The 15,561-nt window shown below is 38.4% G+C and overlaps 2 protein-coding genes across 16 annotated transcripts in view; one reads left to right on the forward strand and one right to left on the reverse strand.

Moving 5' to 3' along the window:
- ACOX2 (acyl-CoA oxidase 2) overlaps positions 1-4,420 on the forward strand; it is a 31,661-nt gene extending 27,241 nt beyond the window's left edge. For all 11 annotated transcript variants that reach the window (XM_077858298.1, XM_077858300.1, XM_077858301.1 and 8 more), the window contains 2 exons: positions 33-165; positions 3,509-4,420. In XM_077858298.1, the coding sequence (XP_077714424.1) occupies positions 33-165; positions 3,509-3,571 (196 nt within the window). In that variant the 3' untranslated portion in view covers positions 3,572-4,420. The remainder of the gene's footprint in view (positions 1-32; positions 166-3,508) is intronic.
- Positions 4,421-6,161: 1,741 nt separating this feature from the next.
- The window catches only part of KCTD6 (potassium channel tetramerization domain containing 6), a 41,063-nt gene continuing 31,663 nt past the window's right edge, over positions 6,162-15,561 (reverse strand). For 3 of the 5 annotated variants that reach the window (XM_077858337.1, XM_077858339.1, XM_077858338.1), the window contains 2 exons: positions 8,833-8,902; positions 6,162-7,574 (listed from right to left, as the gene is read on the reverse strand). In XM_077858337.1, the coding sequence (XP_077714463.1) occupies positions 6,888-7,574; positions 8,833-8,902 (757 nt within the window). In that variant the 3' untranslated portion in view covers positions 6,162-6,887. Of the gene's footprint in view, positions 7,575-8,832; positions 8,903-11,368; positions 12,412-13,261; positions 13,286-15,561 lie in introns of those variants that run through there. The other 2 variants (XM_077858336.1, XM_077858340.1) reach the window with 2 other exon arrangements.

Consider the following 15,561-nt stretch of genomic DNA (forward strand, 5'->3'; position numbering starts at 1 on the left):
AAATACTCACAAACTCTTGTTTTCTCTCGCAGGAAGGATGCCATCTTGTTAACTGATGCTTTTGACTTCATGGATCACTGTTTAAATTCAGCACTTGGCTGTTATGATGGAAATGTCTATGAACGTCTGTTCCACTGGGCTCAGAGGTCACCGACCAATACTCAGGTAGTTGAGTAGAACTCATTATGAATTATGTAAGAGAGCAGAGAACAAGCATGAATACAACCTCCATGTTTTCTCATTTTAATTGATTCCCCATTAGGTTGGAAATTACTTGGCATAGCATGTCTGTTAAAAACATTTTGAGAATACATGAAAAAATCCAGGAGTGGCCTGGATTGGAACTCTGAGTATAGACTGTAATCAGCAAAAGACACGGCTCAGAATTTGGTAAAGGGAATTAAGAGGAAGGTCCAAGCTCTAAATCATGGCTTGACATACCCAAGGGCATACACACATAGTGCCAAACGAGCGTTTAAGTAACAAAGAAGATAAATCATTGCAGTGATTGAACCATCATGTTTTCAGCCTTTTACCTCTCAGTTTTGTGTTGATAAAAATGGGTATTCAGAGGTGATAGGAAGCTTCGGGTGGGGGATCAGATCAGACTCTCTGTGCTGGAGATGCCTCCTTCCTCTTCACTCTAAGGAACACAATCCCAGGAACAAAGAAGGCTGTTGCAGGACCATCAGCAGCCCAAGAAAGCCATATAAATGTCTATTACAAGGGTTATGGCAAAAAGATCCCCAGCTGTCCCTAAGAGAGAATACCAGAACTCTACGTCATTGACAGAAGGGAGGACTCATAAAATCCTAATGATTTAGGGTCAGCGTCCCAGACTCTGCCATAAGCCTCAACGGGAAAAGTTATGAATGTCAATGACTACAATAACTGGAATAAAGAAATAAACCCTATATTTAGAATTGGGTAACCAATATTTAATAGCAAATTTGATACAGATGATCAAAACAAAGATAATCTATAGATATGCAACAGATTATTTTAAGCTCTGTAGTGCAAATGTTATTCAGGTAACGAAGCTTACTTTTTTACCCCTTAGGTCAAATTTCAGAAAAGTGTCTTAACACCTCATAAAATTGGCAACTCTTAGGCTTTCATTCACACTTAGCATGGTGTTAGACTTGCTCTTCACATTTTGCATCCTGTCACACCTCACAGCGTAATTTAACACGATTATCTAAAATTATAACTGGTCACCTCCAAGATGCTTGTCAGATAGAAGGCCAATCCATTTTGGTCATTTCCCGTCTCCAGGAAGGCATCCTTTTAACTTGATAAGAAAATATAAAGAATTACCTGAAGAAAGTATGATACATTTACTGCTTAATACAGTTAAGCTACTTCTGGTGTGTTACTTTTTCTATTAGATTCCCCCTACTTTCTAATATTTAAATCCTGGCATGAAACGACAGCAGTCCTCCTACTCCAGATTAGCTCCTATGGTCTAAGGATAAATCTATGCCCTTTGCTGCTCATGAGAAAAACCGACCCTGCCAGCAAATGCTAAATATCTAGCTCAAACCTGCTCAACTAGCAATACAAGGAAACATGCCAGTTCTGATTCCTCATCATCACTAAAGAACATAGTGCATTTTTTTTTACTTTGTTTCTAATCTTTATTTTAAAAGCATTTAATCTGCATACTATATGAGGGCAAGCTTATGTAAATGAGGAGCGTGACTGGTCCAGAGCATCAACAGATTTGGTAAAATGTTGATGCTCATCATCTCATTCGCTTTTCTTTCTTTCTTTCTTTCTTTCTTTCTTTCTTTCTTTCTTTCTTTCTTTCTTTCTTTCTTTTCTTTCTTTCTTTCTTTCTTTCTTTCTTTCTTTCTTTCTTTCTTTCTTTCTTTCTTTCTCTCCTTCCTTCCTTCCTTCCTTCCTTCCTTTTTTTGTTTCTTTTTTTTCCCATTCACTTTTCTGTTTTTCCCTATCTCCAGCTACCTGACTGTGAACAAGGATAGAGTCTTTCTCTTCCTAACTCTAGGATCTGTCTCGGAGTAGACACTTTGCATTTATGGAATAAATGAACATAGTTTTATGACCCACAGTGAAATGAAGAACCTCCTGCATACACAGTGCTGCAGACTCTGACCATCTTGGCTTACATTACCTTGCTAAAAAGGTGACAAGTAGAGCAATGTGACTGTTCCATGCACAGCAATTTGGGAATGTGAGATTATCAATGGCCTTAGAGAACTGTCGCCAGTTAGTTAAAATGACAGTCGGTTGACTATTAAAATATAGCCACATAATCTTACACTACTGGCTCCTTGAGAGTCTACCAAAATAGCACTTTTAAGGTATATATTTCTAATCTCTAGATAATTTTGAAGCTAAAGACATTTTACTTCAAATGTCTTTTGAAGTAAAAGACATTTTTCCTCATTGGCACCAGTAGAAAAAGGCACAATGAAGGTATTTCAAATAAATTAAAACAATAGCTATGTTAAAACATACCTTGGAGACACAAAATTACAAAGGGGTATATATTTCACTGACATTTTCTACCAAAAGAAAAGTGCTATGCTAAGTTAAACATCTTAGAATCCTAAGACAGTCTCTCTTCTGTCTGGGGCAGGCTGAGTGTTGAGCTTTATCCCTAGACAGGATGATGCGCTCTTTCATAGTTTACTCTAGCCATGGTGTGTTTGTTTTTTGGCTTTTTTCCTGAGCTGGATGCTATTTCCAGCCAGATTCTCCAAAGTAAATTGCAAAAGGCTGTTCCTGCTCCCCACATGAATTCATATTTAAGTGATTCCCTATAGATGCAAGCAGTGCAGGAACCACTGGGGACAATTTCAAAACAAGAATCCTATTTCCCCCAATTATTCTACTGTAAAAATTTGTCCAAGTAGTTGCTAGATACATGAAACACACCTACTGATTCATTCATCCATTCATTCCACTCAATGAATATTTATTGAGCATATGCTCTACACCAGAAACTGTTCTAAGTACTAAGGCTATAAGGGAGAACAGAAGTCATAGACCCTGTCTTTAATGAGGAGCTCAAAGTTTTAGCCTAGACAGGCAAACAAGTAAATATAAAAGATGAGGCTAGAACTGTGAAGCAAAGAATTAAGACATATATTAGTGAACAAGGGGAAATAACCTACTCTTACATAGAACCTTAATTATCCAATTCATCTTCTGAGTCCTTGCTTTGCGGTTAATGTTCAACTTCAAAGAACTTCAAAAAGTCAAGCATTTTATTTGTATTAAATTCCAAAAGCAAATGATAAGCTGTTTCTTAATTGGCCACCTGCATCCACAATTTAAAATCTGCATGAGAAAAGGAAGGATGCCCTTTGGAAAAAATATTTCTCCATATGTTCACACAAAACAGATTTAAAAAAACTAATTTTTAAAATTAAGAATCTTATGTAATGTTACTTTTTTGAAACTAAAAACTTAATGTGGAGGTAAAAGTCATTAATCCTGGCAGAAATATTGTCTTAACAATGTACTTTTTTTCTACAAACAGGGGAACCCTGCCTATGAGAAATACATAAAACCACTATTACAAAGTTGGAGATCCAAGCTGTGAAATAATGAAGAGCATTCAAGAGGCGCCACCATGGGACTATGAACTATGGCATATATAGCATTCAACTTTAAAGTATACTTCATATATACTTTATATATTTCAAAAAAAAAAAATATATATATATACACACACACACATATACATAGTTGTTGTTTTTAAAGTAAGCTCTAGGGGCGCCTGGGTGACTCGGTCAATTAAGCATCTGCTTTTGTTTTTGGTTCAGAGGTCCTAATCTGGGGTCCTGGAATGGAGCCTTGCATCAGGAGGCTCCCTGCTCAGTGGAGAACCTGTTTCTCCCTCTTCCCTATACCCCTCCCCTGTTCATGCTTTCTATGCTATCTCACTGTCTCTCAAATAAATAAATAAAATTGAAAGGAAGGAAGGAAGGAAGGAAGCAAGCAAGCAAGCAAGCAAGCTCACTTGCTCTGAGGGCGGCCTGGGTGGCTCAGATGGTTAAGGGTTTGCCTTTGGCTCTGGATCCTGGGATCAAGCTCCATGGCGGGCTCCTGACTCAGCAGGGGATAATAATAGCCCTATTATCTTAAAAAAAATAATAAAGTAAGTTTTATACCCAATGTAGGACTTGAACTCACAACTCCAAGATCAAGAATCACATGCTCTACCAATTCAGCCAACCAGGCACCCCCTAAAGTATATATTTTTTAAAGAGGGTCATTATCTGAATGGATGGATGAAACATCTGTGATTTACTTCATGAAAATCTATGGAAGGAAAAAGGGAGAGTGAATAGCTGAAGATGGGGTCATTCAAGGGGTTCGTGGGTATTTGCACTATTCTACTTCTGATTATGTTTAAAATTTCCCATAATAAATAAAGTAGTGCTATCCATTTGTAGCATCTATTTTGTTAAATACCACAGTTTTGCTTTAGATCTAAAAGTCAATAGATTCATTAGTTATCATTTATGTCTAATTTAGCACACATTTATCCAAGGTTTAAAGGGATATACACATGTGCACACACAATCCTCCTCCAAAAGTGCCTGTTCTTGGAGTAATCTAAATAAAATGTAGAGCTCTGAGAATACCACTAAGTATCAATTTTTGAAAATCAACTATTTTGCAGGGAAAATGATTTAAAATTTTCTTAAAAAGACATAATTGTCTCAAATTACCCAAATATAATCAAACTACATTTTTCATATTGCACAAGTAAACACTCAAAACTAAATGCCACCAGATTAAGTTGCAAAAAAACCTCAGCTGGCTACTTTTCCTAATTTACTTATAAAAATAATCATTTAGTTAATTTTTTCTTTTTTTCTTCTCCTTCTTTTTTTTAAGTAAGCTCCTCACCCAGCATGGAGCCCAATGCAGGGTTGCAACCCTCGACCCTGAGATTAAGACCTGAGATTAAAAACTGGATGCCTAACAACTGACTGAGCCACCCAGGAGCCCCTTAGTTAACAATTAATAAACCTAAGAAAATTGACCAAAACAAACTTTTCTCCAGTAAACTGGGCAAGGAAGAGACCCCATAAGATTTTAATTTTTAAAACCTTAGAACTAATATTATTTTCATTTCCAAATCATCCTGTCTTGCTTCTATCTCTGCCAATTCAACAACACATAAGTGGCTGGATGTTTTTTTGGAGGAGGGGGGTAATCTCTAATCAATTTGAAGTATCAGACAATTTTCTAAAAAGATAACTTCACACCATTTAATGAAACCACAGCAACCTGCCAATAGTATGATAGGATTTTAGTTTGAAGACGGCTGAAGATGGTTTAGTTGAAGATGGTAAAAACAGGGTAATTACAGGTTTCTAGATATTGGTCATTTGTCAAATCTTAAATTTTCAGAGAGACATGGGCAAAAATGGATATAGGTAAGTGTTCTCATCCTCCTTTCAGAGACAGAATTTCAGAATTCTCTCATGTAGAAGAGAAAAGGAAAGGGCACACAGCCTCAAAACTCCACTCTTCCCTTAGAAAACAGGGAAGAAATTACATGACTTACTTTATAAAGTGTTCCAGCAACTAGGAAGTCTCACTATAGCTAACATAATCCTTCCTATAACTTCCAAGAAAGAGAATCAAAGCAACTATTCAAAATAAAGACCACAGTAAAATAAAGTACATATGTATCTCCAACTGTTCCAGAGCCTTCACTCACTGCAGTTTAGTTTTTCTCCTCAGAAACAGACTTAACTATAATAATAAAATATATTTGTGGGCCACCATAATATTGTGAGAAAAAAGTAAAGAGCCAGTTTGTCCCTGTGCTCAGTGCAAAGCTAGCAAAAGGGTCATATTCAGTGCTGACAATTAGTGGCTTCCTGAAGAAAAATCTTCAACGTAAGTCCTATTTGAAAAAAAATTTATCAAATTGTTTGATTCCCTGTTTGAATATGCACTCTTTTAGACAAGATGATTAATTCCATCCATTCCTGCTCCAGTAACACAGTAGATTCTATAAACTGCCTCCTCAGGTTCTACTGAGTCCTCTGGAGTCAAATACAAAGGTGTTATAAGCAGGATATACTGGGACATAAACCAAACAATACATACTTTAGGCAAGAAATATGATGTCCCCCCCCATAAGTAATAATAATCAACAAATACAAACCTAATTTTCATATTTCATTTTTTATTAGTTTTTTTTTCTTCTTCTGGTAGACAGTACACTTGGGAATTATACTGCACCAGGCATAAGAAGTAAGAGTTCTACCACAGGGACATTTTGTATTCAGAATCCAATATAAATATTTCTAGTCAGACATTTCCATGGCTACAGATATTTGGTTGCTTGATTTATATGCATAGAAAGAAACAGTTGTCATAACTGTAAAAAGCAGTACTTAACAAGTACTTTTAAATGATTGGAACAGTTTTCCTTTAATATTACAATACTTCTTATTGGTTTGGAAACTAGGTCACCCTACATGATGTTTTGATTTTTCTCAAAGGCATCATGAATACTCTGTTTATTCTTTCATTCCTGCATTTTTAGCCTTCTAGTTGAGTTAGGGACCATTTAATCAGAAATCATTGTAGCACTGTAATAAAAAAAGCTCTGTTAAGAGTAGATTATATACCATAATGATTTTCATACTTCTTTTTATAAAAAAGGTATCTGGAGGCTCCAAACAGGCACATGCATACTCAAGGTAAAAGGAACAAAACATAGAGGAGTCTGCTAACGCACAAAACTTCCTTCTGGTCCTCAATGCCTTCAAATAAATACAAATATTAAAAAAAAAAAAAAATCCCACACTGTGATTTAAAAAAAAAAAAAAAAGTCTCTTCCATGTCCTGGAGAGTGAGTTTCCAGGAACTTCTCCCAGGCTTATAGATCAGTCATCGGTCTTCCGGGCCAGCCTACAGAAAGTCCAGTTGTGCTCCACTGTGTTCTCGTTGGCCCGCTCACTCATGTGATGCACTCGAGTGTTGCGGATCGTGAAACCTTGTTTCGTAATGTATTCCATCAGGTGGACCCGGAGAGAAACTTCCTGGTGATAATCACAGGGTCCAAAAGTAAAGGAAACCTGGCAATCTCTGGTGTCCATCATATGCTTATTCCACTTCGTGAAATAGTTTGAGATACCTTCTAGTAAGGAATGGACCTTAGTGGTGATGGTTAATTGGGTTATGATGACAGCTACTGGATTGGAGTACTTAGAAAGCTTCCGAGTGCTAGATAATTCCACAACCTCTTCAAAAGTATCCATAGGATACAAAGGCTTAGGGTCATTGAGACACTGAATCAAGGGCTCAATCTGATAAAAATCTGCTTCTTTCCGAAGCAGATCAAATTCCTTAAAATCCAAAGGTAAGGTCAATTCTGAAGTTCTTAAGAAGTTGAGAACATATCGGAAAAGAGGTCCATCTCGATCAATGAAGTAATTGCCTTGAGGGTCTCGAGCTGTGGGGAAGTCCCCCCCAAACATAGCTCCAAGCATGGAATCCGGGTAACGCGTCAGTGTGGTCAGAGACGTTGTATACAAGTGTCCACCTACATTTAACGTGACTGGGTCAGTCATCTGAAATTTTTAAAAAATGATCAGTCATCTGAAATCTCTTAAATCCTAACTTTGACAAACTAAAAAAATTAATAGTAACAAGCAAAAGATTCCTTCAGGCTATAATGTATTTAGCAGTCCTATAATACAAAATAGCTTTACTATCAATGATAAACCTACCCAGATAAAGGGATCTAATACTTTCTTTCAATAGGAAAAGGGTAAATCTAATTCATTAAAACCTTACACTAAAAAAAGAAGAGCATGACTTCCAAAGCCATTTAATTTCAGGTCCAATACCTATAGAGAAGTTTTTAGGTCAGAGTATACTATGGGAAGAGAAAAGCCAAGCTAAAATATACCCATATAAGTTTTTTTCTGATTAAAAAAAAAAGAGAATTTCCTTTTTCTTAATTCAATTTAACACATACTTCTTTCATTTTTCCCACTCAAAAAAGGGGAACAAATCATAAAATTTATTTTAAAAATAAAAATTAGTGCAGACCTACTCTTTATAATTTCTCCATGGAAAATACAGTGCCAAATACTAACATAACAATATACTAGTCAACACAATCTTATATACCCAAAGGCTAACAGCAGCTTTCAAATTTTATAATCTGATACTGTATTCACTTTTGTAACATTAATGTTGCAATCTGGCTTTTAATTTTGAAAAGCTAGCTTCTCTACATAATACATACCTTCCCTTTTAGAAATTATATTTAAGAAAAAAATAAAAATAAAGACAGATGGACTCCAGGTACTAGACAAGTGAAATATTTCTTTGATTAAAGGATAAGTAAAAAAAAAGGAAAAAAAAAGGATAAGTAAAATAGGAAGACCAGCACATTCAAAAAAAAGTACAAGTGGAAAAAAAAAAAGTACAAGTGGGAGAAGTGGCAACTTCTCAAACTTCAACTTTCCTAACACAAGAAAAATCCTCTGTACCATTACCTACTAGACCATTTTAACAGTTACTACTCTATGTAGGGTTTTAAGAGTGATATACTTTGAAGACCTTTAAATTATTATGATCTCTCTCAAGTAAGTGATTATAAAAAGTCACTTAGAGAGCTCATATTGACTTTGCTTACATAAAAAGACCAAACTAAACAAAAACACCCCAAAAATAAACTCATTAAGAGGGGAGAGGGTGTTATACTAATTTATAACTTTCATTCTTTGAAGATGCATTATACCTAAGAATACAGAAGAAGGGGGAAAGACACAAAAATTATTGGCCAGCCTTCAAAATGCATCTGTAAAAGCATCTCACCATATAGCCCCAGTCTCCATTATCCATCTGCTCCAGCGCTGCGTCTTGGGGAGCCCAGGTTCCAGGGAAACTTGGGGGGAGAAAAAGACATATGACAGAGCATGTAACTACGAAAACAGAATGATTCTTCCACCCAAAAGAGCAGGCCAAGCATCGGGTAACTACTCATCTTCACTCAACCAAAACTGGCTACAGGGCAAAGACCTGGAGAGGATAGCGTTCCTCTTAAGACTGTCTACGCATGCCTGAGAGATTGACGATCTTTAGAGAAAAAAATTATCCCATGCTTAGGGAAGGAGAAGGAGCCCAGTAAGTACACCAGTCATTCAATTTCTACCTATCCTTTCTCCCTCTGCCTGTGTCTCTGCCTCTCTCTCTCTCATGAACAAATAAATAAATCTGTAAAAAAAAAAAAAAAATTCTACCTACCCTCTCTGGGAATTCAATTTTTAGAATTTCTACAGGAGAACATTACGGTTAACTGTACAAGCTTATCCTGGTGCAAACCTACAATGATCCTTATCAAAAAGGTGATTTAAGGAAAGGGAGAAAGAGAACTCTTTTTCATCCATTTCAGCTACACAACCAAACATCTCAGTAAAAGCATTAAAAGTCATAAACCTCCCAAGACACCAGTACACTTTCCAAGAGAAATACATCAGAATGGTATTTCTTTTATAACATTAAAAAACACTAATTATGCTTTTAATAACGATAGATTTCATTTTGTACAATAATCAAAACAAATAGAAAACAATTTAAATGCCAAATCATTAGAGCACAATTTGGGACAAAAAGAACCTTTGAAATCTGGTTGCCAGTCATTCAGCCGGCATTTATGGAGAGCCAGCCTGAAGACATTGATAAACACCCAGATACTAATGATGCCAGTTTGAATTTATTTTTATCTACAATTCAAAAGCACTTAAACACTTTCCCAGCTACAGAATTGCTTTAGTCAGTCCCCTCTCACACACTTCATTCTCCAAATCAACCAGCAAAGCAAACTGCAGAGCAAATTTCAAAAGCTCTGGCAAGAGACAGTAAGAAACGTGAACTTATCGGTATTTATCCAGGAAAAGCACTGGCTTTTTATATGGTCTTTGAACAAATTCACTTTTCCCACTTTTAGAGAAATCTGGCACACTATTCCCAGAACAGGCCCTGGCTACAGAAGATCACAAAGGCTCTTTCTCAAAAAGGTCACTCAGGCATGTAGAGAACATTTGCATAGCACAGCATGGGCTGAAATCAGAGCCTGAAGCATCTATTTTTCCACCTTGCACATTCTTCAAAGAAAACAAGCTAAAATGTGGACCAGACAACGTGCCGTCAGGTTTAATTCTCCATACTCAGCAGCTGGATATAGATAGACCTCCACATGCTACAGGGTGAGAAATAGAACAAATGTCAAATTCAGGGGGGTTGTGACAACCTTTCATTCCTCTGACTTGCTTCATAGTATTTGAAGTAAACAGAATCAAGAAAACAGGCTTTACCAATTTATATTATGAACATCTGATTCAGTTACGATACAACAGAAAGATCAGTAACTGAGCAATTTAAAAGGCCAGTCATCCGAAATAGACTCATCTTTGGTATCTTCCCATCACCCAAAGTATTCATTCCTGACAGCCTCAAAAATAATTCAACCAACATTTATTAAAGGTCAACGGGGTGGGTGGACGATGTGCAATGTAGAGACACAAAAATAAGAAAAAAACAATCTTTGCCTTCATGGAGCTTTCTATCTGTGAAGAAAAACAACATGCAACAACTGTACAGAAAAGTGCTACATAATGGATGGACTAGCAGAGGCCTTCAGGAAGATAAAACAAGAACACTTCCAAGTGGGCGACTTCAGGAAGAGCTCACTCAGGAGAACTCTGAAGGAATATCTGGACAACCTGAGAGAAGGGATTCCAAAATTTAAATAAAAAGATATTCTAAAATGTAAATAAATTTTCTCCCACAACATTCCTGATACAATAATCAGTGCATGAATTACCATCCCCATTTCAGAGATGCAAAATAGAAAAAAAGCAGATTAAATGACTTGCTCAAGTTCCCACAGTTTGGAAAGTAACGGATTAAGAACTTGGATTTTCTGGGATGCCTGGGTGGCTCAGTGGTTGGGCATCTGCCTTTGGCTCAGGGCGTGATCCTGGGGTCCAGGGATCGGGGATAGGGTCCGCATCAGGCTTCTTGCATGGAGCCTGCTACTCCTTTTGCCTGTGTGTCTGCCTCTCCTTCTCTGTGTCTCTCATGAATAAATAAATAAATCTTTAACCAAAAAAAAAAAAAAAAAAGATCTTGGATTTTCTGACAACTAGTCTAGATCCTTCTATAAATCCCCTCTTTGGGTGGAAATTGAAAGAACAGAATCCAGGAAACAAGAACCTGAAAGGATTAACTATAGACTCCCTAGCAGGTGGATTTTATTTATAAATAAATTTAATAGTAACTAAGTCTAAGTGAGCAGTCACAATGGGCTTGTAAAAATTCCCCTGAGGCAAAAAAGCAAGCACCTACTCACAAGCACCACTGTCTCAAGTAAAGAACTCCAATCCATGAATATCCAAATGGTTAAATGAGAACTGGGAGACCAAAGACAAAGGAAAAAAACAGACATCATCAATGTTACAGGTGTTATGCAAGGTCTGTCCACTATTAATCCTTTTCTCCCCCCTTTTCTACTGCTAAACCAAAATAAGATAACTTCTTAAACAATCATAAAAAGAAAATTAGATGACTTGGAGTCTGTTCCACAGCAAAAGCCCAGGTTCTGCTCCGATTCAAAGATGTAATGAAACCCAAGCTTAATAATTCAAGAAATCAATTATGGGAATCTATAGAAGTTCGTGTTTCTTTAAAAACACCCCAAAACCTCCCTACATTTGTGTATAAGATACAAATACTCAAAATAAAATAAAGTTACTATTAGTCATTTCCAATAACAATGACTAAACTGTCTTAAAAAACCAAACTGTTCACTAAAGAGCCCTAAGGGGAAAAAACAGTATTGATCAGTTTAAATTTTATCCCTACTCCTTACTTCTAAACATCCTCTGTGGGGATGCTTAATGCTTAGATACTGCAAGAAACAAACCAAAAAAAAAGCAGTTAGATTCCTGGTCATCCAATAGCTGAATAATCAGCCTCTAAACTGATGACTATTAGGAACATCTCAGAGACAATACAGATGAATGAAATAAAACATAATCTGAAAGAATTTCTGGGATAGCGTCAATCTCTTCTACTAAATCATTTTTCAGAGCTGCTAACATTTAGAAAATGATTCATTTGCTTTTCATCTTCTCTCTCTTCTGGCACAGTCTCCAATAGAGGGTTTAATGAGAAGTTAAATGACCACAAGACAGGCAGCAGAAGGAAGATCTTGAAATGGGTATCAAATGGGCCTGTTTTACTTGATGAAGACAAAGAAAAATCTAATATTCCAGAAAATCTGCCAGGAATAGGGATTATGAGGGTAACAATGAAAAACTTATTTCTTTAAAGTGACTATCCTAGGGATCCCTGGGTGGCACAGCGGTTTAGCGCCTGCCTTTGGCCCAGGGCGCGATCCTGGAGACCCGGGATCGAATCCCACGTCGGGCTCCTGGTGCATGGAGCCTGCTTCGCCCTCTGCCTATGTCTCTGCCTCTCTCTCTCTCTGTGTGTGACTATCATAAATAAATAAATTTTTAAAAATAAATAAATAAATAAAGTGACTATCCTTACTAAAGATCATTTTAAACAACTGTAAATGCAACCAAGCACAATTATAAAGTTCAAAGAAAGGCTTCTGACCCTTGAAAATCAGTCCTACCTGAAAGTATCTCACCTACAGAGCAAATAAAATTCTTGTGGAAACAACTGGCTGACCATTCCCAAAGAATATAAAACAGTACTGAAAATTCACCCACACTTAAGCTTCAAAGGTTAATTATGACTAATGTGTAAATTCTGACAGAATAATGTTAGCAGATAATTAAGCGAAGGAAAACACACACTAAAGAATTTATAAAAGCCTTAAAAGAAACTGCTAACAATTTTCTAAACTAGCAAATCTGAAAAATCCACAATCCAACAAGTTAATAACTTACCTAAGAACCTAGACCATTCTCCTCATCACTGCAGAACTGCAAGCAATCAAGCTTTTGGTTATGATGAACTAATTCTACATAAATATTCTGGGTTTATCATTTCTGCTACAGACTAAAACTAAGCATTCTCACAAGCAAAATTCCTACTTCTATATAACAACTTATCCATCAGAATGCACACCTCCAAACTCGGATAAATAATAAAAACCTGTAATTACTGTCTTCCCAAAGTTTCTAGGTAACCCCTGTAAAATGCCTTTCTACGGAAATCTTTGTGTCTGGCATTCAGAAAAGAAGACTCAATAAATTCCATCTATACATACCTCAAAATTCCATTTGTATGGAACTCCTCACTTCTTGAAACATAGGAGTTTGAAAATGAAATACTTTTTATAGGAATGAGTTCAGCGACATCTAAAGGAATCTTCTGGGTTAACATTTCACATATAGGCTGACACAAGTAGCCAGGCACACAAGGAGAAAGTGATTATGGTGTTAGGGTGTCCTTACCAACACAAAAATAGATTGTTTTTTCCTAAAATTAATTATTTTTTCTCCTTCCTCTCTCCATGTAGTCTAGAGGAAACGAGGTCTAGGTTGAAAAAATGACCTTAATACTAAAGAGTTGTCACAAATAGCCACAAAATCAAAACATACCTCTTATCCTCAGTTTCTACAAAATAAAATAGTATAATACCACCTTCCCAATCATAATGATACCATACAGGCGTAACACAAAAGGAAACAACCAGCCTACAGGGTCCTAGTCCTAAAAGATCAGGACTAGGGTTCTGAAGTCACATGCAAGCCAGTGCAGAGGAAAAGAGAACTGATGACCAGCGAGCCTCTGCATCCCACTTCTACTCCTTTTATTCATCATGAGACCCCCGAGGAAATCCCTCTTTAAGTCCAGCTTCTTTGCAGAAAAAGAAAATAAGCAAGATCATGACTAGGAAACCGTGTGCTAACTGGCAAGTATTACACAAACGTGAAGATACTAGTGGTGGTAGCATAAACAAAATTTGGGTTGGTAAATTGAGAAACTTCAGGAGTGTGAGCACGAGTAATTTACAGCCCTGGCATGGAAACAGAAAAAAATATATGGGAGAAAAGGCCTCTTAGTTTGCTTCCAATCTCCCCAGGTCCTCCTTTCTCCAGAGCTCCAGAAGGGAGAATTAATTACAGGTAAAGGGGAGCAACCAGCTTTTATAGAGACCACCAGATATCTGAGCTCTTGATCACAGAAGGGACTTCTCTAAAGCATGACTCAGGATTATCTATAAGGTAAAGCCCCATCCAGATAAATATGCATATTCCATTTTAAAATAGACTCTAAATACCAAAATCCGAGATAATACTGAGGGACCCATAGACGGATTCACCCTAGGATTCCTTTATGTACTAATGCCTTGAGTAAAACATGACTTGTGAAAATCTGAATCACACACATCTCGGGAATGGCATCGATGGCAGTCCTCACCAACTCAACGCTTCGTATCTATCGGCATCACATAAAATGAAATACTGGCATGGACCGGCAGTTCTCGACCAAAGAACAAGTTCTCTCCCAACTACCAACCCTGCAGATAAAACGATTTTTCCTTTTCCTTAGCTACATATTTGTTCATTTGAAAACATCAATCTTGGGATCAGGCCTGTGCTAACTGCTGTGCTACTAGCTCTCTTCCTATTCTGAGATCGCACCTGGGCATCTGTGGCAGGGGGAAATAAATAAATAAACAAACAAACAAATAAATAAATAATAACTAGATAGATAGATAAATAAGTTAAATAAATAAATAAATAAGCAAGCAAGCCAGACGAGGGGGAAAAAGGGTAGGAGATACCTGGGCCCACCCCAAACATTCTTGGCCAAGCCAGGTCACGGGGCGGGGGGGGGGGGGGGGGGTCCGCCTGTCACTCAAACCTCTTCTATCACAAAGTCCTAAAATCGGATTTTTATCAACTTGGTCCAGAACTATACTGGAACAGAAGAAACGTGACAACTTCAGCAGAATATCCAGAGGATCTGTTTTCGTTTCTGCTGTCCCACACCCTCAGGCACAGCCTCCACCGCCGCCAGCCTGGCAGGTGCCTCGGGGCTCCCCATCACCGCGGTCATCTATCACCTCCGACGTCCACCACTGGAAACGCCAAGACACACACCTCCGAGCGTAAGACTCAGCTGCACTCACAGGGTCGTCTCGGGGGGCGGGGGGGGCAGAAAATGCCCTAGAGCTGGGTTCAGAAGCCCTGCCATAGCCTTTGAATTAGGGCAATTGGTGGCTAATAGGCGCCACCCCCTAAAACAATCCTTTTCGGGCAAAAGTCGATGTGTCCCGGTCCGGGCCACGCTTCGCTGCTGCCCCACAGCCAAGACCCCCACCCCCCACCGCACCCGGCCCGGGCGGGGCACGAGATGCTCTCCGGGCCCGGGCGGGGGGCGCGCCCCGGCGACGCGAGCCCGGGGCCCCCGAAGCGCCCGGCCCCGCCCCAGCCCGGCCGCCCGGCCCCGGCCTCCGGCCCCCCGGCCGCGGGCTCGTGCCAGCCCCGGAGCGCGCCGCCCCGGCTCCCCGCGGTGCCCTCGGCGCGGCCCGCCACCGCCCGGATCCCGGCCGCTCCG

Source organism: Canis aureus, chromosome 19 (assembly GCF_053574225.1).
Source record: "Canis aureus isolate CA01 chromosome 19, VMU_Caureus_v.1.0, whole genome shotgun sequence".
NCBI lineage: Eukaryota > Metazoa > Chordata > Mammalia > Carnivora > Canidae > Canis > Canis aureus.